The following is a 23,887-nucleotide window of genomic DNA, read 5'->3' as shown; positions in this document are numbered from 1 at the left end:
AGACCAGCCTGGCCAACATGGTGAAACCCCATCTCTACCAAAAATATAAAAATTAGCCAGGTGGTGGTGGCACATGCCTGTAATTCCAGCTACTTGGGAGGCTGAGGCAGGAGAATCACTTGAACCTGGGAGGCAGAGGTTGCAGAGAACTGAGATCACACCACTGCACTCCAGCCTGGGCAACACAGTGAGACTCCATCTCAAAAAAATAAAAAGAAAAAAAGAAAGGCAATGTGGTACCATGACTTAGGATCTTACATAAGTCACCCATCTCGCTTACCTACTGTAATGGACATTTGTTGCTCTTGCTTATACAGCAGTCTTTTTCTCGATCTTCCTTTGGACAACCACCTCCTCCCTGTCTTCATTCCTGTGGTTTGGTGAAGCTGACACTTCTCCCAGCTTTAGGGAGGGGCATGAGCCCACAGGCCAAAGTAATCAATGCATTCCATCCACCAGCCCAGAGACTGAGTCAGCAAAGGTCCCAGAGCCCCACTTGGGCCAATGGCAGTCAAGCCAAGGACTTTGTGGAACTGTTGCTCAGAGGACAGGTACTCTTCTTGCACTGAAACTGGAGTTATGGGGGTATGAACCTGGGGCTACTAACAGCCATCTTGCCCCCAGAAGGAAGTACTTACCTAAGTTTAACGCATACTCAGAGGAGGGCAGAGCAAATAGATAAGAGACAGGGTTCTGGGGTCAACTGTGTCTGAAGTCAGAGACATGAAATAAATTTCATTTTTTGCTCAGGTAAGTTTGAATTTTCTGTCACTTGCAAACCAAGAGAATCTTAAGTGATCCATCGTCTCTGGATCTTGATAGCTAAACCTTTAAAATGAGAATGTTGAAAACTAGTCAGTACTGTGGAGGCACCATTGGCATTTGGGGTGAGACAATTCTCTAGTGTGCAAACTGTTCTGAACATTCTTTTTTGCCCCTGACCACTAAATTCCAGAAGCACCCCTCAGTATTCATGACAAACAAAAACATTCACCACCCATTCCGCTACATAAGCACAGAAATGCACACACTCTCACACACACACACACACATATTTTCAAGTGCCCCCTGGGGGTAGCTGAAAACCAGTAAGCCAGTGAAGTAGAAAATCTCTAAGGTCCCTTCTAATCGAGCCGAAATTAGCCATGTCATGTATCAAAAATGAAGTTCCCTAGAGTCTAGTCTAAGCATCAGCTGAGAATAATTGAAAGTCTGTGTTCACTTATTTGTAAAATGAGGACACTAATATACAGCTCTATGGGTAAACCTATGAAAGGATGATCACAACCAGTTACTTGATATGGAATCATTCTAACATAACCTAAAATGGAGCTTTAACATTCTCAAGGAAAATATCCTAAGTGCTTCTGAATACCATTGTTGCTTATAATTTTCCTCATTAAATAAAGTTTTAAAACTGAAAATTTAAAGTGATCTTTTCCTAACGTTAATTCATCTATTCGTAAAGGATTAAAATCACTTATAAAGCTACTCACTGTAGCCAGCATTTTTCTAGACCTCTCAATAACATCTCCATCAAGAGCAGTTGGCTTGGAGGAGGGGTTCATTTTTACAAAGAAATGGGGTTTATCACTTCCCAAGTGTTACTGCAAGGATGACTAGAGAACAACAGCGAAATTGATGGCTGGTAGTCAGCTATGCTCATTTACTTCTCCACGCCAATCTCTTAGCTCGTGTAACTTACTACATGTCATTCTTTGTTAGCCAAAACCACAAATGTTAAGTCCATGAGTGCCAAGGACCTCCTGTACCACACAGTGCTCAGTAAATGTAAGAGAATAAAGTTTCCAGTGCTGTTTATAATTTATGAGTTTTTAAATCTATTTTCATATTACCTTTGTAACCTTTGTGAATTTGGGGTTTTTGTTTTGTTTTGTTTTTGCTTTTTTGCTTTAAGCCATGCTATTTTCCCTTCTTGGCAATTTTGTGCTCTTAATGTTAATTCTCAAACAAATGGTCTAAACTCTTCACTGGCAGATTCAGATATGTCAGGAGAGTGGGCGCTGTTCCATGTGTTGCCTTTGAAATATGAGCACAATAAGATGACTTCACATTGCGTGCGTAAGCCAACCAAATTCCGGCTGAGGAATACAGCCATGACACAAGCCAGTCCTTTCATCCCAGCTCTCTATAAAACTGTCATAAATTATTGCTGCTGGATATATTGCCAAGAGCCTGGGGCCAATGTTCATGTGTACGAGCATTTGAGGGGTATCCTATGCCACCCTACTGGCTCAACCAGCTAACAACCTTTTCTCTCCACCTCAGCCCCTTGGAACACAGCAGTAGCTTTACACTATGCTATCTGCCCCTTGCAACAAAGCAGTAACTATTTGAGGGATGGAAAAGATGTACCATAAAAGACACGGAAGCGATAGACGAAAGGGAAGTAAGGGGAGGCAGTTAAACCACTTCAAAACCACTTTTAGAATTTCAGGCTGCATAAAAAGTGGCCCTGAAACTGAGAGTGAAACCTCAATCTTTCGTTCATTCATCTTTGAAGCCAAAAGTTAGGGGGAGGCTGGCTCTGAAAGCACAGCCCCATGACTTAAGATGAATAGCAAATTTAAATAATTTCCCCCAAATTTTCTACATTAGCTTTGCTTTAAATTACTGCAGCTGTCCTGAATAGTCTCCCTCATCTTCTCTTTATTTCTTCTATTCCCCTCTCCCACCTTCGTTCCTCAGATTCAGGTCTTGCACAGAAACTGGGCCTTGATTTTCCGCAGACTATACTGTGACCAAGCCTCCTGCAGGGCTGTCTGTACATTAATGAAATGGAAGCGTCTTGAATCGTGTCCATCGTCCCTCCTTTACACAAAGTAATCACCTCCAGCTGGGCCAAGTTGATTGAGGAAACGTTCAGTTTTCACATGATTTTGCTGCAGCACAATAATGAATGTGTTTCTTTGATGGAAGAAAGAAGCTTCATGAAATAAACTGCTTAAGGATTTGAAGTTGGAGCTGAAAATATGGGCTGCTTTATTCTTAATGACAATTGCTTTGCCATCTAAAACATTTCTCCATTTTGAAGGATCTGTCTTTTCTCTTCCAGCCACAACCCTCAAGCTACAATAACAGGCTCATGATTTTTTGTAGATGCCAAGGTTATGAATACTCTTTTATGAATATTTTCCTTTGAACTCATTTCTCTTGAAGAAGAAAAATAGCCCTACATATTGCAGGGTTGACAGTAATAGACAAAACATACAAATTGTTCTCTTAGGGCTGTAAAATGCTCCAAAATGCACATAGAAAAATTCCAAATGCAACCTGATGTTTATGGAGCACTGTCTTTGCAGCTAGAATTTTTAAAAAGTAATATTTCTGACTGGCATGAATTATACAGAGCATATTTCAGAGATTAATATCAGGTTAATGCCTTAAAATGTCTCCGTTTATGACATCATGGCTGCTTTTCCCTTATCAGTGCAAATTCTTAGTGAGTAGAATTTGAGGATATGTCTTTTCAAAGGAAGAAAACCTTCACTGAATTAAGCTGCTTATGGTTTTATTTTTTCTTTTATCCCATTTCAACACATCCACCAACCTCCTCTAAAAATAATTGAACTAATGTGAACTCAACAGATTATAGTAGACCTCTTATTAATTTCATTTTGCCTCCAAATGAGTTTATCATTTAGACTTACAATTATGTATGCAGTACTGTCAACTAATGTTTAGGTTCCTCATTAAAACTTCATTTCATTCTGTTTTAATATCATCAGTCTGTTAGACCATTTCTTTTCTCACGTTAAAAAAAAAAATGTGTTTTCCCTGAACTCTTTTCAAATGCTTTCTCTCATCCAAAAAATTAATCCAGAAAACTCAGCTCTTTTAATCCTGCTTTGTGGCTTAGATACTTTAGCCCGGAACCACTTGTGTTGATTTGTATATGCCCACGCTTATGCAAAAATAGCCTTCGCTATGGCAGAGTAATCATTCTGCATGGAAATTATGTGTCTCTGAAGCCTAAGTTGTCAGGTGAATCGTGGCAGCAATGACCTAAGACTGCATCCCCAGTTTGAAATGACCTATAAAAATTTCAAGATACAACTATTGCTTTGCATTTGGCATCAGGAATATTCTGCATAGTTCTTTTCATGTAAAGGGGTAATATTCTAGAGCAGTTCCCAAGCATAAGCTTTAGAGCTAGACTTCTTGGGTACAAATCCCACTATTACCGCTTACTAGTTATGTAATATTGGAGAATACACTTAACTACTCTGAGCATCATAAAGTAAGTTTACAAATACCACCTACCTCACACGATTGTTTTGGGGATCAAGTTAGTAAAACATACAAAGCACATGTGACTCTGTCTGGCACAGAGTTAGCACTCAGTAAGTGTTAGCTCTTAATATCATTAATTTACAGAGGCACGATATTCCTTTACAAGACTTTGGAAGGACATGCATGACTTTGGAAGGACATTTGGAAAATAAAAAGGAATCCTAGAAAAATCTAATTCTATAAAATTTACCAACGTGAAATTATAGACAGGTAATGTTATATATAAATATATATTTATATATAAATGTTATATATAGCTTAAATATATCTAAGTATACATATATAATCCTGGCTATATTCTTCTATATAATTTGCATAGTCAAATAGATGAAACTATTTTTATCCTTTTCTTGCCTGAAAACTATGTTTTACCAAGTAAATTACTTTCCCAATGACTTCCATTGTCATTTGGCACATTAATTCACTGAGTATTTACTAAATATCTTGTCTGAACAGGGAACACACAGAACACAGTGGCCCCAACTAACTTCATCTGTATGCCAGGAACAATTTCCTAATTATTTAATTGATCAAGTTTGTATTTCTAGATAATTGTTTCCTGTAGCTAAAGACAACTTATGAATGCCTATGTATTTCCAGAAAAAAATGTTCTAAGTAACAAACCAAACTGAATACCATAATCTACCTACACAAAAATTGTCACAACTACTGCTGTACTACTGTGTTACCTTAATATCGACTCTACAGTTCACATTCAGCAGTCTTTTTCTGTCCTCACCTCAATCCAAAACCAAAACAACAAATATATGCCTGGTAATTACATCATTTAACAGGAAAAAACAGGTCAAAAAAAATTGTAATACAGTTTGATTATACCTTTATAAGAAAAATCTGCATTTAAGAAATGTGAGGAGACTGGATGCCGTGGCTCATTCCTGTAATCCCAGCACTTTGGGAGGTCAAGACGGGAAGATTGCTTGAGCCCAGGAGTTCAAGACCAGCTTGGGCAACATGGAGAAACCACATATATACAAAAATGCCAAAAAAATTAGCCAGGCAAAAAAATTAGCTAGGTGGTGCACGCCTGTAGTCCAACCACTCGTCGGGCGGAGCTGAGAGGATAGCTTGAGCCCAGGAAGTCAAGGCTGCAGTGAGCCATGATATCATGCCACTGCACTCCAGCCTGGGCAGTGAGACCCTGTCTCAAAAAAAAAAGAAAAAAGAAAGAAAGAAAGAAAAGAAAAAGTGGGAAAAAACTAAAAAGCGAACTAATGGCGATTCTGTCAATATAATGGGATTATAGTTTTCTTCATTTTCCAAAATTTTTGTTATCGACTATTATTTGCACAATGAGAACGTTAAATTTGCAAAACCCTACAAAAATTGGACAACGCATTAAATTATATCATTCTTCTTTTGTATAAAAAAAGACATCACAACATAGCACTTAATTCTGATTTTAATTTCCATAAAATTAACCCTACAAAGATTTCTCAAAGACATCTGAGAGCCTTCAAACTATATCTTTGTTTTGTATTACATGTAATAGATTCCCACATATGAAAAATCATAAAATGAAGGCTACATTTTCCAACCACTATTTAAGTACTGTTTAGAAGACTATGATTGAATAAATGAACCTGATTTTGCCTCATCATGTTTATCTAAAAGCGTTTTTGAACGATATTTATTTTCCATTTTCTTTACACAGTCCCTCTTTTTCAATCTGTAAATAAAAATTAACGAGCAATTTAGGACACAATATCACAACATAATTATTCTATAGTTGATCTGATAACCAAAGACACCTAAGAATAGGATGATCTACAGGATAGATGTTTCCACACAGCATTTGTCTGAAATCAGATGATTTTAAATGATGCCTTGACTTTTGAATTCGATTCTAGAACCAATTAGCATAAACTAAATCAGAGTATTACAAATGAAGATATTCCAACACAAAGACTTGTAGGATTTTGTTTAGATTGTCAATGGTTGATTCATCCAAATTTTCTTCATTGTCATCCATGGTGTGCCAGACTTCAGGGAAAGGAGATGGTATCAGATGCAGAATTGGAACACCTATTAAGAAAGACCCAACTTGTAACAATGCGCATTACTCCAGTGAGTAAACTAGAAAGTGTCATTCTTCAAGAAGAGGGAGCTCTGTACCATATAAAGACAGCTGATACTTCATTATCATCTGTGTACTTTCTCATATCCCACCGTTGTACTCCAAAATCAGGCTGCGCGCGCACACACGCACACACACACACACGCACACACACATTACCTCTTCTTAAAAATGGAATATGGTCATCCTGAATCACACCTCCATAACTGTAATTCTGGAAATACCGCCTCTCCAAAGAGTGATCCTTGAGCAAACCCAATTCATGAAGTTCATGTTCTGTAGATGACAATTATACAATAGATGAACAACTATTTTTATCTGATCAAGACTCATAATGTAACCTTATTTCAGGAGTTTGAAATCTTAGCACATGAGTCCATAATTTTTAAAAGATTGTGCAACAGCAAGCATGGCCACTCCCGTGACAAGAAACATCTGGGTCGAACAGGGGTGTGTACATTTTGGAGCAGGAAGAGAGAAGAGTCACATGTGGCTCTAAACTTACAGGTGAGAACCTCCTTAGAGGTAGAAACTCAACAGAACCGTGGAGAGATAGAGAATGAAAAAAACAGAGGACAGCTGGGTGGAAGGGGGGAACACAGGTGCAGATATAAATACTTATAGGTCCAAGATGCTGCATGAAGAATGCCTTAGATGAGATATGGAGCTTAAAGGGGAATACTCAAACAGAGTAGAGATGAAGTATATCAAGTGGCTATGGGAAAGGGATACCTAGAGTGACCTACATCAGCGGTTCTCAAAGTGTGATGTCTGACCAGCAACATCAGCAACACCTAGGAACTTGTCAGTTATCTGGTCCCACCTCAGACTTACAGAAATTCTGGGGTTAGAATCCAGCAATCTGTGTTATAAGAAGCCCTCTAGGTGATTTTGATGCACTTTAAAATTTGAGAACCACCGGCCTACATAAGTCATGTATTGTATGTTACAAGATGACAAGAGATCACATGAATATTATAAGACAACCAAATGAACTTTCCTAGGATAGCTTTTTTTAATTGCTAAATTTAAAGGGTAAAAAATAAACCAACCAGTAATCAATCATACATAATATGATTCTAGGAACATTGAGAAAGCCCTAACCACCACCAAAAACAATATTCTTGTCTGTTTATTGGTATTTATAATTCCTTTACCATGAGACACAACTTTTTCTTATACAACTAGAGATATGGTTTGAAATGTAAATACCAATAGGAGCGGCAGTACATGCGTTAAAGTTACATGAAGGTGCAAGTTATTGGCATAAGTTCATTCTGGTACAGGAAATAATAAAAGGGCACAAAATCCTTGAAAGAAAGCCAAACTCAGTTTCTTGAGGCTACCGTCAAAGTAAGGAAAACATGCTGCAAGGAAGAAGCCCAAGAAGTTTATATTAATAACACCATTATAGTCATTCTTTCAAACTAGGAAATGAAATTTGCCAATCATGTGCATCTGAAGTTAAGGTAGAAGTTTCTCTAAGATACTAGACAAATTCTTTACTCATGGCCAAAGTGTGAGTTATGATGGCAGTGTTTTTCCCACTGCTTAGAAGTAATACAAGTCTATCTTGCTCCAAGAAGTTTGTGTGGCTAATAAGGAATTTCTAGCATGAAATTCTTGCCTTCAAAGCAGCCCCCTGGGCTAGATTCTACAATAAAGATCAATCTAATTTTCCTCTTTCCCTGACGCCTGAAGAGTTTGTTTTGTTTTGTTTTGTTTTGTTTTGGGTAGGGTGAAAGTACAAAGGTAAGAAGTTATTCTCCTTTTCTTTCTCCAAACCCAAGCCCCTCTCTTCCACCATAGATGCATAGATTTTCTAGGACTGGCCTGGCCTGACCTAGTCTGGTCTAGTCTACTCCCATTTATTTGACTCTAAATCTTGAAGGATCTGGCTTTCTTTTCATCCTGATCTCTTACTTCTTTGGAAAATTGGTGGAGATTGTACTAGATTTAAAGGAAAATAATATCTGGATAAGGAAGAAAATAGAAGATGGCAAAGACAGAGATGGAAAAGAAAAACTGAAGAATATATTTTGATATCATTATAAGGACATCATATTCATCATTAGCCAACATGCTTTGTTGAGTAAAGTTTCCTCCTGAAATGCATTCTACATGCTTCAAACAGGACTCTGGGAAAATATTTTCAAACCATTTTTAAGGATGTGCAAACATGAAATGTACTATTTTATGTTTCCATTTGAAAATACAGTTTCATGCAGGAAAATAAACTGGGCTTACTACAAAGATGAAAATAGTAAACAACTAATCAATAAAGCAAGAATAAAAGTCAATAAAATATATTATACATTTAAATCATACACTTAAATTACAATTTTTTTTTTCTTTTTTTGAAATGGAGCCTCACCCTGTCACCCAGGCTGGAGTGCAATGGCACCATCTTGGCTCACTGCAACCTCCACTTCCAAGGTTCAAGTGATTCTCATGCCTCAGCCTATCAAGTAGCTGGGATTACAGGTGCCCGCCACCACACCCAGATGATTTTATTGAAACCCCGTCTCTACTAAACATGAAACCCCCATTTCATGTTGGCCAGGCTTGTCTCGAACTCCTGACCCTAGCTGATCTGCATGCCTTGGCCTCCCAAAGTGCTAGGATTATAGGCGTGAGCCACTGTGCCCGGCCAAATTGTAAATTTTGAATTTTAAAATGTAGTATCTGTCAGTAGGAAGGAATTATGTTTTATTCATTAATAACAGTGGTGCTTACCAATTGCTTGAAGTCTTTCAAACCATCTGGCTGAGTTTGGAAAAAAATTGGGAAACATTGGATTTGGGGCTCCAATCAAATCCAGTAAGACCAATAAATCCTAAGGGAGGAAAAGTAATGGTTAATCACCATCGCCAAAACACATTTTATATTCATCAATAGGGAAATACAATCAGCTAGAATTAACTGCATTTTAGTAATTGAGAATAATATGGGAAGCTACATGAATGAACAAAAGATTTACTAACATTTTATGCTAATTGTTTTGGAGAACTCTTTCAATCTTGCTTATGCAATGTGGACAAATAGCAAAGTATTGATTATTTGTGTATGTAATTCCAAAAGGATATCACTAAGGATAAATGAGAAAGAAGACATTTAAATAAATATTTTGTGGACTTTAAAAGCATACATTTATTTTCAGAAAGGAGTCTAAGCCTGTCTGATCTTCTATTTCACTCTGTATAGTCATTTTATCCTTAATCTGTAATGATAAAACTCCCAAAGGAAGGCACTTGGATAGTAATTATTTATTGATCAAGTAGTATCTAAGAAAAATTCCTTGTACAAGAGCTATATAACATTGTGTCTCTGGATCTCCATTTCCTTGTGTATCAAATAAGAAGCTCAAACTAGCTGATCTCTAAAACTTCCTTCTGATTATAGCTCTCTATCATCTCATCACGAGGACTCTCTGAAGACTACTCACTAGATTAAGACCTCCTGATTTACCTAAGTAAAATAATGTGTGGATAAATATTTAGCATACATCCTAACACATAGTAGATAAACATTTTCAGAGTCTGTGATCCTAAAGACATAGTATGAATAAATTCATAAATGAAAATTCAATATATTTGTTGTAAGAAAAAATAGGCTTGTTTGAAATAGGAACATATTCACAAGTTGGATAATCTATTAAGGGTCTGTTTCTGGAAAATAATGATCTTCACTCAACAAATTTATTTATCAGTCTAAATATATTAATCACTGTGGCTTCATATATTTGGACTGATAAATAAATAACTTTGTCCTGCTACTGATCAACCAGGCCTCTCCTCTTGTGAATATGTTCTGAATGCTTTTTGGGGACTTGGGCTCAAGTGAATGAATGAGATGCTGACCACATTCCCCTGGCCCATTAGGAGCTGCCAATGGATAACAGGAGGGAGCAAATGCCAACAGGAGGTGTGTTAGGGCCATAGAGGACATAGAATGTGGCCATTTGGACTTTTATAGGGTGAAGGTCAGTGACAGGGCAATGGGTAGGAATGAGTAGGGGTGCTGGGAATAAGCTATCAGTTCACAGATGGGGTGAGCTTCAGGGAGGGATGAAGGCACCGGGGAGAGTGAAGTCTCAAGGGTAGCATGAGGTTCCAAGTTGGGGTTAGTGAAGATGTGGGGACAGAATGAAGATCAAATATGGGAAGAGAGTCAGAGTCAGGAGAGGATGTAGGGGCCAGGGGAGGGATTAGGGATGGAGTGTGGGCCCAGGAATGGGGATGAAAATGAGGCTGTGTGTTGCACCCATTACTTAGTAATAATAGCAGGGTTTTAAGGCAGCATCAAAATATCCCCACCCCCATGTCAAAAATGCCACATCAAAACCAACACATCAAACTGTCATAGTCACACTGGAGTCACGGTAATGCTTTGAAGTCACAAGGAAATTCTTCACCCCCACCCCTCTTGTATTCCATTTCCCAAAGCCAGACTTATAAAGACCTCAAAGAAGGGGTTTGCTCTCTCCACCTCCGTACAGTACTGGGGGAATGTGCTCCCATAGGGCCCAAGTGAATCCGATGCTCCTGTAATCCAATTTTTTACATCATTTTATCATTTTAATTAAGCTCAGTCAAACATGGCTTCAAACCAGCAATCAATCTCTTTCTTTCTTTCTTTCTTTCTTTCTTTCTTTCTTTCTTTCTTTCTTTCTTTCTTTCTTTCTTTCTTTCTTTCTTTCTTTCTTTCTTTCTTTCTTTCTTTCTTTTTCTTTCCTTCCTTTCTTTCTTTTCTCTCTCTCTCTCTCTTTCTTTCTTTCATAGGATCTCCCTCTGTCGCCCAAGCTGGAGTGCAATGGAGCAATGATCGCTCACTGCAGCCTCGAACTCCTGGGCTCAAACAATCCTCCTGCCTTGCCTCTTGAGTAGCTTCAGATTACAGGCATACACAACCACACCCAGCTAATTATTTGATTTGTTGTAGAGATGAAGTCCCCTTATGTTGCCCAGTCTGGTCTCAAACTCCTGGGCTCAAGTGATCCTCCCACCTCAACCTCCCAAAATACTGGGATTACAGGTATGAGCCATGGCACCAGTTCAGAATCATTCTTTTTAGCTCTGGGATTCCTCAAAAACCCAATGCCTGCCAAGGAATGTTCTATCATAAACACTCTGCTCCAAGGATACTGTGGCATTTTTAGGTCTTTACTTGGCTTTTGCAACCTTTTCCTTGCAGGCAGAGCCTACAGCTACAGTGCCATGGAAATTGCCCAGACTAACCATGCCATGCAGTTGGCTGGTGCCTCTTGCTCCAGGTGGGTGCGGGGTCGATGCCATCTTTGCAGCTAAGTGTCGAGACCCATAGAGAGAATCTTGAGGAGACCAGTGAAGAAAAGCCTCTTCCCCATCAAAGAATATCAGCTGGAGTGACAAATCTGGCTTGGAGTCTGAAACAGTCTGGTAAAAACAACAATAAAAAGATAGCAAAAAAAAAATACTGTGATGATGAAAAATAGCATGATTTTCTATTAATTGGGCAAAAAGATAGATGTGCCATAAAGAAAGGAAGATACCAAAGCAAGTGAAACTATGCCAAAATTTATTCCACACCACTTCCGCTTCAAAAGTCACCACACCTCCCACAGTCCTCACCCATGTAAACCACCTTCTTCCATTCCCTCTGAAAATAGAAGTCTTTTATATTTTTTCTTACTCCTCACAGAATTTTGAAACAATGAAATTGCTCTGATGAATCGTGTGATACATCACCCCCACTTCCCCTACAGGAGGGTGTGTTGCCTCAGCTGCTGGGAGAGCCGTCAGTCACTTTAGGAATTGTCTCAGCTGCGCCTCCTGGGAGTGTCCTACATCCAGTGCTGACCTACACGGGTACTGGGGGCTCCCTAAAGAGCCATCATATCTCCAGAGCTCCCCAGAGGTTGGCTGAGGCCGTTGTTGAACCTGCACTGCAGCTCGACTTCTCCCTCGGTCCAATACCATTTCTTTCCCCTCCCTGATACCTGTGTTGATCCAAGGCCACTCCCTAGTAAGTGACCCGAATGCTAAGCTCCATATCAGTGGGTGCTTCCTGGGGAATCCAACCTGAAACAACCGTAAATCTTTCTTGCTTCTCACCTTATTTAAGTCTTCAATTTTGTACTGAGTCTAGCTTCAAGAGTCTGCCCTAGGAATGCTACAGAGACACAAAGAATAATAATTATAGCCCTTCCCTTGAAATAGCCTATACTTTAGTTGGATTGGGGAGAGATAAAACAAATACATGAGCATGGCAAAATGTGCCACCAGCCATAAATGTAACATAAAAGTCCTCTAGAAATTGGATAGAATGAGAAGCAAAATCTTGGAGTTCCAAGGAAGGTTTTATGAAAAAGACAGTGTTTGAACAGAACTAAAAAGAGTGACTAGATTCTGATTGATTTTACACTTTCCTCTGTCTGACAATAATCCCTGTCTTTCAGATTGGGCCTGTTACTCTAAACTTCAAAATCCTTCAATCCCACCGGAACCCCTAATCTATTGAATATTTCACCTTTTCGTAGTCCTTCACCCCCATAATATCCTCACTTCACTCTATATTTGGCTTAAATTCCAGTCAATCATTCCAATTGCTTACTAGCATACACCCTTAACTCCCTTGCCCCTCTCTGCCTTGGTCAAACTTTCATGGCAAAAACATAACATTAAGTCCCACTCTCTACCTACTTTGTGCCGGCACTCATGCAGCTAAACCTCGCCAGAGAAAAAATATATAACCACACTGTCTGGCCTTGCTTAAAGTTCATGACCACAAACCTCACACTGGCCTTTCATGTTGACTGGCAAGTCATGCTGTATTTTCTTAGTTCAGTCACTCTGGTACTCTTCTAAGATTTCACATTCCTCCTCTCCCTGCCACCTCACCCATCTTCATTCCCAACCGATGACCTTGATTTCTTTCTGTCATGCTCATATTAGATGCCAATCTTCTGCTTGTGCACAAAATCCTGTCCCCTCTCATCTGCTCAAGGACATTGCTCTAGCAAATGCTATTTCTCTCCTACATCATCAATCTAAGAAACATGCTGTTGCTTTTCTCATCTTAAAACATTTGACCTCACTATCTCCACCATCTACTGCCCAATTTTGTAATCCCATTTATAGCAAAAACCCCTTGAAGGAGTTGTCTATTCACACTGTCTCTAATCCCGCTTCTTAAACTTAGTCCAGTTGGGTTTTATCTCCACCATGTACTGAAACTGCTCTTGTCAAGAACACCAATGACTCTACATGGCTACATCCAGTGGTCAACTCTCGGTCTTCATCTCTCTTGACTTATCGGTCTTCATCTCTCTTGACTTATTGTCAGCATTTGACACAGTTAATCACTCCCTCCTGGCTACACTTGCTTCATTTGGTTCCTAAGATACTGTATTCCTCCTACCTTAGCACTACTGGTTCCCTTCATCTCCCTTCCCTCTTAATGCTAGAGAGCCCTGGGAACTTGCTCCATGCTTCTCTTCTCTTCTCTGTCCACACTCACTCACTCTCTTGATATCTCTTCTTGAGGCTTTAAATCATATATGTGTGGGTTTGTGTGTGTTGTCTTGTGTGTGTATGTGTGTGCTGTGTTGTGTGTGTGTATTATTATATGTAGAGAATTTTTAATATAACTATTTTAAAATAACAATAATAATATCGTAGAGATGGAGCCTTAGTATGTTGCCCACACTGGTCTCAATATATACATATATATTATATTATATTATACTATACTAATATTACATTATATTATATTATTACACACACACAACACACACACACAACACACACACAACACACACATACACACACAACACAACACACACATACACGTATATGTCAATTCCAAAAAATATATCTCCAGCCCTGACTTCACTACCGATCTCCAGACTACATATTCAGCTGCCAAATGAAGATCTCCACACAGACGTTAATAGACACCTCAAACAAAGCGTCAAAACTCAGTTCCTGAGGTTCCCCCGGAAATGTGTTACCAACAGTCTCCTCAACCAAATGGATGGCAATACCACCCTTGCAGTCACTCAAATCAAAAGCCAGTGGGGATCTCTCTTTCTGTACTTTCCCATATACACAAACATCCCAATCCAGTTCGTCCTGCCTCTGCAAACCTATTTCCCACCATTCCTCACCACAGGCCTCTCTTTCATTTGCTTTGTTTTCTTTGAGCCTAATATGTCTTTACCATTATGTGGTCAAGCATTCCAGACACTATCACACCTTTATTCCTCGTGTGTCTGTCTGGTTTTGTTTTTTAAGAATGGGCCCTTCCGGAGCCCTCTGCTGCCTGCTCCAGCCTGGACTGACCACTAGGCCTGTTGCCCATCTGTTATCTTGGGGCTCCCCTCACCATCACTGTGCAGATTTCTGCCCCTCCTATATGGTACCCCCAGTGAGCTGAACTCCATGACTCCCTCTTCCTTGATTTTTTTCTTGATTTTTCTAGAGCACAGCTTTAAGCAATTTCTGGGGAGAAAAGTATGGTACATGGGAGTGAAAATTGTTGAGATTTACCTCTGAAAATGTCTTCATTCTATTTTCCTGTTTAATTTGTCTGGGCCTGAAGATTCTGGGTTGCAAATTAGTTTTATTTAAAATATTTAAATTTTATTTAAAATATTGTTTTCTAGCTCCCAAAGTTTCTACTGAGAAGTCCAGTGCCATTCTCACTCCCAATACTTTTTATATGATCTACTGGAATTGTTACAATTATTCTCCAGAAGTCAAAATCATCTCCTTTTTGTCATTCCTCTTTCTAAAAACAAAGATATTTATTCTACTTTAGGATCCAACTGTACTTTGGGAGGCCGAGACGGGCGGATCACGAAGTCAGAAGATCGAGACCATCCTGGCGAACATGGTGAAACCCCGTCTCTACTAAAAAATACAAAAAACTAGCCAGGCGAGGTGGCGGGCGCCTGTAGTCCCAGCTACTCGGGAGGCTGAGGCAGGAGAATGGCATAAACCCGGGAGGCGGAGCTTGCAGTGAGCTGAGATCCGGCCACTGCACTCCAGCCTGGGTGACAGAGCAAGACTCCATCTCAAACAAAAAAAATAAAAATAAAAATAAAAACAAGAAAAAGAAAATAAAAATTGAAATTTTAATTTCCAAAAGCTCCTTCTTGTTGACTGATTGTTCTGTTATTGCAGCATTCTGGTTTTGTTTCATAGATATAATGTCTCGTCTTATCTCTGTAAGAATATTGGAACAGTGTCCTTCAAGTCATTTTCTGCTCTATTTCCTCCAACTTCATTTTAAATTTGTATTATTTGTTTTGCTTTCTTTCTTTTTTTTTTACATTTAAAAAAATTATTTATTTATTTATTTATTTAAGAGACAGAGTCTCACTCTGTTGCCCAGGCTGGAGTGCAGTGGTTCAATTACAATGCACTGCAGCCTTGAACTCCTGGGCTCAAGCAATCCTCCTGCCTTAGCCTCCCAAGTAGCTAGGACTAAAGGTGTGTGCCACCATAACCAGCTAATTTTTTTTTTTTTTTTTTTTTTAGAGAGGGAGCCTCACTATGTTGCCCAGGCTGGTCTCAAACTCCTGGCCTCAAGCAATCCTCCCACCTCGGCCTCCCAAAGTGCTAGGATTACAGACATGAGCCACTGCTCCAGGCCCTTTCTTTCATGCTGGAGTCTGTCCTCAAATGTCTGGTCATCCTTTGTGTTCATTCATGTTAAAGAATAAGATATTAAAATGCTGGTTGGAGACACAGATTGGTTGGCTTCACTGCAGGGCAATCTGGTGCCCAGCCAGTGTTTTCATTGAGAATTACTGAATGTCACCATCTGGGATTTTTCTGTGGGGTGGTTCGCATTCTCTGAAGAAGAATTATTCAGTTTCCTATCTGATGGCTTTCTGGTGCTGAATATGGGAGAGAGACTGTAGATCTCACTGTTCAATGTGTAGGCTTTCACGTAATCTCCCTTGTTTCCATGGGGTACCTCACTGTCACCCTCCTCTATACTTGCTATTCTCAATTCCATAACCTCCCTGGTTCAAATTCTCTAGAAAAATATTTTCTCATCTCTGGCAAAGGCACAAGGGGCACTCACCTGCCTCTCTAGTGTAGGGTGGGAATCTCTATATCCATACTCCTTCAACAGACTTCCAAACACTCTCCCCTCCAGCCCCTTCCTCACCCTGCCTTCCTCAGCTTATCACATCTCCAGTCCCTTTTTGGGATTCTATCAGGAAAATCACTAGCTTCTTCCATTTCTTCCCTCTCCAGGACAGCGTGACTTCTCTCCACTCTGGTATGTCATCTGCCATTTCTCCATCCAACTTCTGTCTTTATATTGTGGTTCCTAGTCACAGATGTTCTCTAGTTTCTTCAAAAAGTGGAGTTTCCCTGATTGTTTTAACAGTGATTTCAAAGGAGAAAAAAAAATTGTCTTTATCATCTGAAAACTAAGTTAATTTTATATGCTAATCATTCATACTGCTCCTTAATTATACCATGAGGAAAGCACAGTTTAATTTGATTTGAATCCTCCATAACTCCTGGAGAGCATTAAGCAGAGGACATGTTTGTGCAATATAAATGCACTCAGAGTTTAATAAGCATTAAATAATTAAACAGATTTTCTCATTGGCAAATGTTGTAAGGTGCTTACTTCAGTAGAGACATTCTAAGCTTCCAGTTGTTTAAAGGGCCTTGAAAGTTCTAGCTCCAAATCAGGCAACATAATCACAGAACAAGAGGGCAGAACGGGACCAGCTGGGACAAGAGGCATTCTGCTCATGCCCAGGGCAGAGGCAAAAGGAGGTAGTTTTTATCTCTTGCAGGTTTGACAGTTCAAGTACCTCAGTGAAACTTGAACAGCTGGGTGACTCCAGTGATCAGTACAATGATTTACTTTCATTCTGTTTGTCTAATATCCATTCATTTAGCCAGCAGTAAACTGTTGTGGACATTTATCCTGAGTCCCACGAGGCAACCTGCTCTTTTTGCTTCATTTCAGGAATGGCAGAAGAATAGCCATGGCCTTCGTTGTTAGTAACTCAGCCTAGTACCTGGGAGCTAGGAGAATCTGACTGGCCTGATGTATGAAGGTCTTCATGGTAACACTACGAATGCCTAATTACCAGTGTTCACATAGTCAGTGGGTTATCTGCAGTCTTTCCCCATTCAAGGTTGTATCAGTTAGCTAATGGCACAGTAATAGAATAGAATAACACCCCAAACACAGTGGCTTGAAATGCCATTATGTATCTTCCTGGGATACATAACCTCTGTTGGTCAGCTAGGGACCAGCTGATCTAGAATGGGTTTGACTGGAGCAGCTCTGCTTCACCGTGCAGTCAGTAAGGTTGGTTCTGCTCCAGGTGTTTCATCCTTCTGCTGGGACTGGCAGACTAGCCAGGGCATGCCATTCTCATGGTTATGGCAAAGACATGGGAGAGCAAGCCCAATGGTACAAGCACACTTCCAGCCTCTGCTTGTGTCACCTCTGCTAACGTTCCATGGGCTAAGGCAAGTCAAATAACCAAGTCCAGAGTGAAGGGATGAGGAAGTACAACCAGCTACAGTGGGAGGGCACAACAAAGTTACCAGACAAAGGATGCAGATGTGTAACGACAGTCCTATTACTGGAGAGAAGTGGGGCTATGAAGAGTTGGGAACAATCCAGTCTACTTACCCAGTGCTCTTTCAGGTCACTTTCCACCACCGTCTACCCAATCCATCACCGCTGAAGAACTTAACTCCTCAATACAAATTTAGTTAAAACATGTAAGTGGAAGAATAAATCTGATACTCTCAAAGTCTGCATTCAAACACAGCCTCTTAAAAAAATTGCCCACCTCGGGGCTGGGCGCGGTGGCTCAAGCCTGTAATCTCAGCACTGTGGGAGGCTGAGACAGGCGGATCACAAGGTTGGGAGATCGAGACCATCCTGGCTAACACGGTGAAACCCCAACTCTACTAAAAATACAAAAAATTAGCCAGGCGTGGTGGCGGGCACCTGTAGTCCCAGCTACTCCTGAGGCTGAGGCAGGAGAATGGCGTGAACCCGGGAGGTGGAGCTTACGGTGAGCCGAGATCACACCACTACACTCCAGCCTGAGCAACAGTACAAGACTCCGTCTCAAAAAAAAAAAAAAAAAAAAAAAAACCCACCTCACCATGTATCTCTAACAGAAAGGATTACTATGAGAATGTATATGTTGATTTGAATTTTTTTAATGATGACCCCAATCAATAATTCATTCAGACCTTTCTATTAATACTTCTGGTCACCAAAAGCAGGTAGAGCTATATGGGAAAAAGCAAAGGAGTTCACTCAGAGAAAATACATCCATTACACAGAGCAATGTCTTCAAATCATACTTCATTTTGTGTCCTTATACTAGAAGTGCAAATATGAAAAATCAGACTTTTGCATCAGCTTCTGAACTCCTTCATCCAATTGCTGGGGAAGGAAACTAGTTAAAAGCAGGGCAATGCATGGGACAAAGGCATTGTAGAAGGCTCAGAAGACAAAACAAACCAAAAAATTAGTGAAAAGGAGACTGAGAGGGTATAAACAAATCTTGCTTTCTTCAAGTTCAGCATATCCAGCAAAAATAGAACCAAATATCTCTATTACTTCCATTACAAGATAAACCTTTCACTTCTTTACCCCAATTGTATCAAAGGCTGGACCATTCATAAAGCTCTGAGGGGGGAACAAAGCATTTGTTGCCTGAGAACAAAGTTTTTTGTTTTTGCTTTGTTGTGTTTACTTGGTTATGAGTGATATCAGAACAAAATGTCTTCATCTAGTTTAGCACTTTTTCCCCATATACCCTTAAGAACACCAAGACTGAAATAACATCTGAGAGTCCCAGAAGTATTTTGAGCTGAGAGCATAACAAAAGCTCTGCTATGCTACATAAAGTGGAGCTGAGATTCACAGATAATAACAATAATGCATTTCTGCTTCATGCTTTTTCATCTTGATAGGTCTGAATTTCCCACTCTCCACTTCAGAACCACTTTGCTGCAACTCCCTCCTCCAACCCAAGAGCCACCATCTCTCAGATCAGAAGGTTGTAATGTTTCATGGTGGAAGAAACAAGAAGAAATAAACACAGTTCATTACAAAACACAATTCTCATACTATACCTGAAACAAACTTCCTCCTTCATTTTTCACAAAGAAATGTTGCATTTAATTTAATGTGCATTCAAGGCTGAGAAATCAGGTACCAATTAATGAATGCTTTGCCACGTATCTTAAGTTTATTGCCCATGGTTGACATTCCAAATCATGAAATCTTTCAATTAACATTCATAATAAAAATATACCAAAAGTCTCCATTTCTAAATGGAGACTTCTCATTTCACCAAGGATTCTAGAATTCACTCTGAGTTACTGCTAATGTACTTTACCCTAGGAATCAACAAGCAGAAAACAGATACCTTTAAGGAAAGGAGTTTCTTGTCTAAGGCACGAGCGAGTTCCAACATCATTGCACATGGCACAGCTGAATCAGTGGCTCCTACAAACACTCTGTTGTCCCAATGGGAAAAATACTTGGAGTCATAGTGGCAGGCGAGGACCAAGTGTCGTTTAGCAGTGGGATTGAGGGTGCTGATGATATTTGAGAAAGACCGGTACCCATAGGGTGTCTGACTCAAGAAGGTGTCTATTTCCAAGACCCAGTCAGCCTGAAGCCTCTGAATTCGCTGCATGATGTGCTGATCAAAACAAAAACCAAAAATTTAGATCTAAACAAACAGCTTTTATTTGTTAACTGTGATTCTAAAACTTTAAGTAGTGCCTTTCAAATTAAAATTGCAATACACGCTTATTGTATTAACAGCAATATTATTGCAATTAATAATTGCTTTGTATTGTTATCATAATTAATAGCATTTGTCCTGTTTAAAGGAGAAGCTAATCCTCTTGCCTCTCCCCTAAACTTCCCCTTACTAATCAATCTCAACCAATTGTTAATATTAACCAAGGTTAATAGTTTGATGCAGATCTTTCAACATATCTTCTCCTTGCTTATGCAAACCTACAGTAGCACACAAACACATATATTTGGCAGAGGGGCATATGTTTTTATAGGAAAAGAATCCTACTTTTTACATTACTCTCCCCTTGCTTTTCTCATTTAACAATATATTATGGACACGTCTACAAGTCAGGAGACAGAGATGCAGTTCAGTAATAGTAAAGTACACTTTCAGTATTTCTAGGAGGCTACAAAGGCATGTTTGAATAATTAAGTAAACCAGCATCCTACAGGTCTCTATCTCTAAGCTCCTCAAAGACAAGAACTGCAAATGGTAGCTCTTTCTGTCCCAAGTGCATAACATGTGTCCAAGTCCAGCAAATGCTTTATATGTAGTGAACACGAATAAAAGATACTGATGCTCACCTGCTAAGGATAATGTTGAAAGCTCCCATAGCTGGGGGGTGGTTGGGGTTATTTCAGATCTCTGCTCACTCTAAGAATTAGTAAGCAACCCTGAACCATAATAACATATCAAGCAGCTTTCCCTCTGCACCCGAGGCAGGTGGAGACGTGCTGCAAATGCTGGCAAATAAAAAAGAGAATCTCTTTCCCCATCTCTGCTAGCCACCTTGAGCCTTATAAGGCAACATAGTGACTTACAGAAGAAAGCAACAGGTGGAGAAAGTAACATCACTTCAGGAACTAGAAGTATCTTTTTAAAGAACATATAGAATTTGTGATGTGAGAAGTTATAGGTGAGTTAATTGCTGGTTCATTTGCCTTTTCCCATCCTTATTTTATCTTGGCTTCACTTTCCTATGTTCCTTGGTTTTTTTTGTTGTTGTTGTTGTTGTTTGGTTTTGTTTTGTTTTGTTTGTTTATTTTGTTGTTGTTTTTTAACAGGGTTTCACTCAGTCACCCAGGCTGAAGTGCAATGGCGTAATCTCAGCTCACCGCAACCTCCGCCTCCTGGGTTCAAGCAATTCTCCTGCCTCAGCCTCCTGAGTAGCTGGAATAACAGACACATGCCACCATGCCTGACTAACTTTTTTTTTTCTTCTGTAGAGATGGAGTTTTGCCATATTACCCAGGCTGGTCTCAAACTTCTGGGCTCAAGTGATCCATCCGCCTCTGCCTCCCAAAGAGCTAGGATTATAGGCGTGAACCACCATGCCCAGGCCGTTCCTTTTGTTTGTTTTGTTTTTTTTTTTCAAATATCATATACATCATTGTAAATTGCCTTAATTTATTTTTATAAAAAGTCAAACGACAAACTAACATCAAAATAACTGACAATTTGTCCCTCAATTAACATCTAACCAAAAACCAACATTTCAGATCTAAACAGTTCAGATCTAGTCAGTTTAGATCTGGGATGGACCTTAAGATGATAAATGAATAACTGGAAATGAATGTGAAGGCTTTCTTTTTTTTCCTCCTCCAAAGAAATACAGGATTTTCTATCCTAGCCAAGTCCCATGTGGCCTGCGCTCACTAATGCGACATGACACGTAGGCAAGAGCCTCAAAAAAACTGTGACAGGAAGCTCCCAAGGAAAGGGGAATTTAAATAGCAGGACGACACTGAGCCTACCGTCAGTCCTGCAAAAGCCAACTAAACAAATGATTCCCCAGCTAGAGGCTCCTTGCTTTTAATAGTGGGTGGACTTTGTCCTAAAGAGCATTGTGTATGCAGTACCTTACCTTTTCTATTGCAAATTTACATGCTGTCTTATCACCTCATCAAAAGAAATGTTTATAATCTTTTTTGAAATCAGCATTCATAACTCTCCACAATTTGTAGTACTGTGCTTTGCTCACAGTAGGCTATCAGTAAATATGGGTTCATTCTAACAGTAAATACGAATTGATTTAATGAGAATATATAAAACTATATGATACAAAGCATTAATAGTTTTAATAGAGAGAAAGCACTATGCATCTAACATGAGTTTTTCTGCAGACTATGAAAATGAGTTATCCCTAGACTGTAAAAAATAATAATAATAAATAAAAATAAAAATAAATTCCATAAAATGGGTCATTAAAAAAAAAAAAGCATATACTCCAGAACATCTGGTATCCAGATGATGAAATGCTCCATAAAATGGCTTCTTCAACACCAATTGCAGATTGCAAGCTTACAAAATGAATTGGAATTTTTTAAAATATATCTGTTAGCATTAATCAGAAGACGCACACAAACTTATTTCTCAACTTGTTACCAGGTCTTGTTCATAATTTCTGATGACCTTGTTGACACTAAAGTCCATAAGAGAATCAGCAAATATCCTCAAAAGAGTTTTTCCTGAAGCAACTTTTTTCTTTTTTTGAGACGGAGTCTCAGTCTGTTGCCAGGCTGGAGTGCAGCAGCACAATCTTGGCTCACTGCAACTTCCAACTCCCTGGTTCAAGCAATTCTCCCGCCTTAGCCTCCCCCGGAGAAGCTGGGATCACAGGCACGTGCCACCACGCCCAGCTAATTTTTGTATTTTTGGTAGAGACAAGGTTTCACCGTGTTGGCCAGGATGGTCTCGATCTCCTGACCTCATGATCTGCCTGCCTCAGCCTCCCAAAGTGCTGGGATTACAGGCATGAGCCACCACACCTGGCCCTGCAACTTTTTGTTCAGTGTAAATATTTTTTGTTTATCTTAGCAGCTAAGATAAATCATCTTTATAAACAATCAAATTGGCTGCATAATCTAATTAGTTCACAAATATCCCTTGTTGTTTTGTTTTTGGCTTTCAGACTTAGTCTACAAGTCCCCACCAGAAGTCTCTAGCGGAACTCCCCAAACTACCATTACTATCATACAAATACCCCTAAGCAGGGAGTGCGTGGCTGTGGCAGGGAATCTAAAGCAGTTGCGCTTCCCCAGTACTAAAGCAGCTAAGGGCTGGGCCCTCTAGGAGTGCTAAAAAGCAATTCAGAATATAGATCACACTTTGGGTTGCTATACATGTATGTTTTAAAATGGAGAGGACAGAAAAAAGGAGAAAGAGAAAGAGTGAGAGAGATGGAGACAGGGATAAAGCAGAGATGGATGGAGACTGAGTAGAGAAAGAAAAAAAATACAAAGATGAAGATATGAGCACGAGAGAGAGGCTATTACAAGATAGTCTACTTCCAAAGAGTGGTAGGGGGATTTATTCTAGGTTAACACTAGTGAATGATCCTGGGTTTCACTTAATTAAACGTAAATTCTAGTTTCCAGGTTCTGAGCAACAATGACATCAGTAGACCAGATTTGTTTGGAGGAAGCTGATTTTCCAGTTTGCGCTAAGTCTGCAAACACATCGTTGTCAGGATGCTGACTTCTGCCACCCAAAGACTCAGGTACCTCTTTCCACTTGAATGCACCATATATGAGTCCCTCAGGGTCCTCCTCTTAGGGGGCTGGACTGAGGGTGCACCTGGGATCTAATGATACTCAGTTTCGGTGGCTCAGATGCACTGTGGATCTGTGGGGGATTTTACCTCCTGAAGTTTCTAGTTTGCCTCTTTCAGA

General features: G+C 39.6%; 1 protein-coding gene across 1 annotated transcript in view; it reads right to left on the bottom strand.

The window, feature by feature from the left end:
* Positions 1-5,716: 5,716 nt before the first annotated feature.
* QPCT (glutaminyl-peptide cyclotransferase) overlaps positions 5,717-23,887 on the bottom strand; it is a 29,631-nt gene continuing 11,460 nt past the window's right edge. The window contains exons 3-7 of the mRNA XM_010373042.2: positions 19,833-20,111; positions 11,647-11,823; positions 9,146-9,245; positions 6,569-6,685; positions 5,717-6,357 (exon numbers count right to left, since the gene is read on the bottom strand). Coding sequence (XP_010371344.1) covers positions 6,212-6,357; positions 6,569-6,685; positions 9,146-9,245; positions 11,647-11,823; positions 19,833-20,111 — 819 coding nt within the window. The 3' untranslated portion in view covers positions 5,717-6,211. The remainder of the gene's footprint in view (positions 6,358-6,568; positions 6,686-9,145; positions 9,246-11,646; positions 11,824-19,832; positions 20,112-23,887) is intronic.

This window comes from Rhinopithecus roxellana, chromosome 17, assembly GCF_007565055.1.
Source record: "Rhinopithecus roxellana isolate Shanxi Qingling chromosome 17, ASM756505v1, whole genome shotgun sequence".
NCBI classification, from domain to species: domain Eukaryota; kingdom Metazoa; phylum Chordata; class Mammalia; order Primates; family Cercopithecidae; genus Rhinopithecus; species Rhinopithecus roxellana.
The sequence above is the reverse complement of the archived record's forward strand: the minus strand, read 5'-3'. Positions and strand labels throughout refer to the sequence as shown.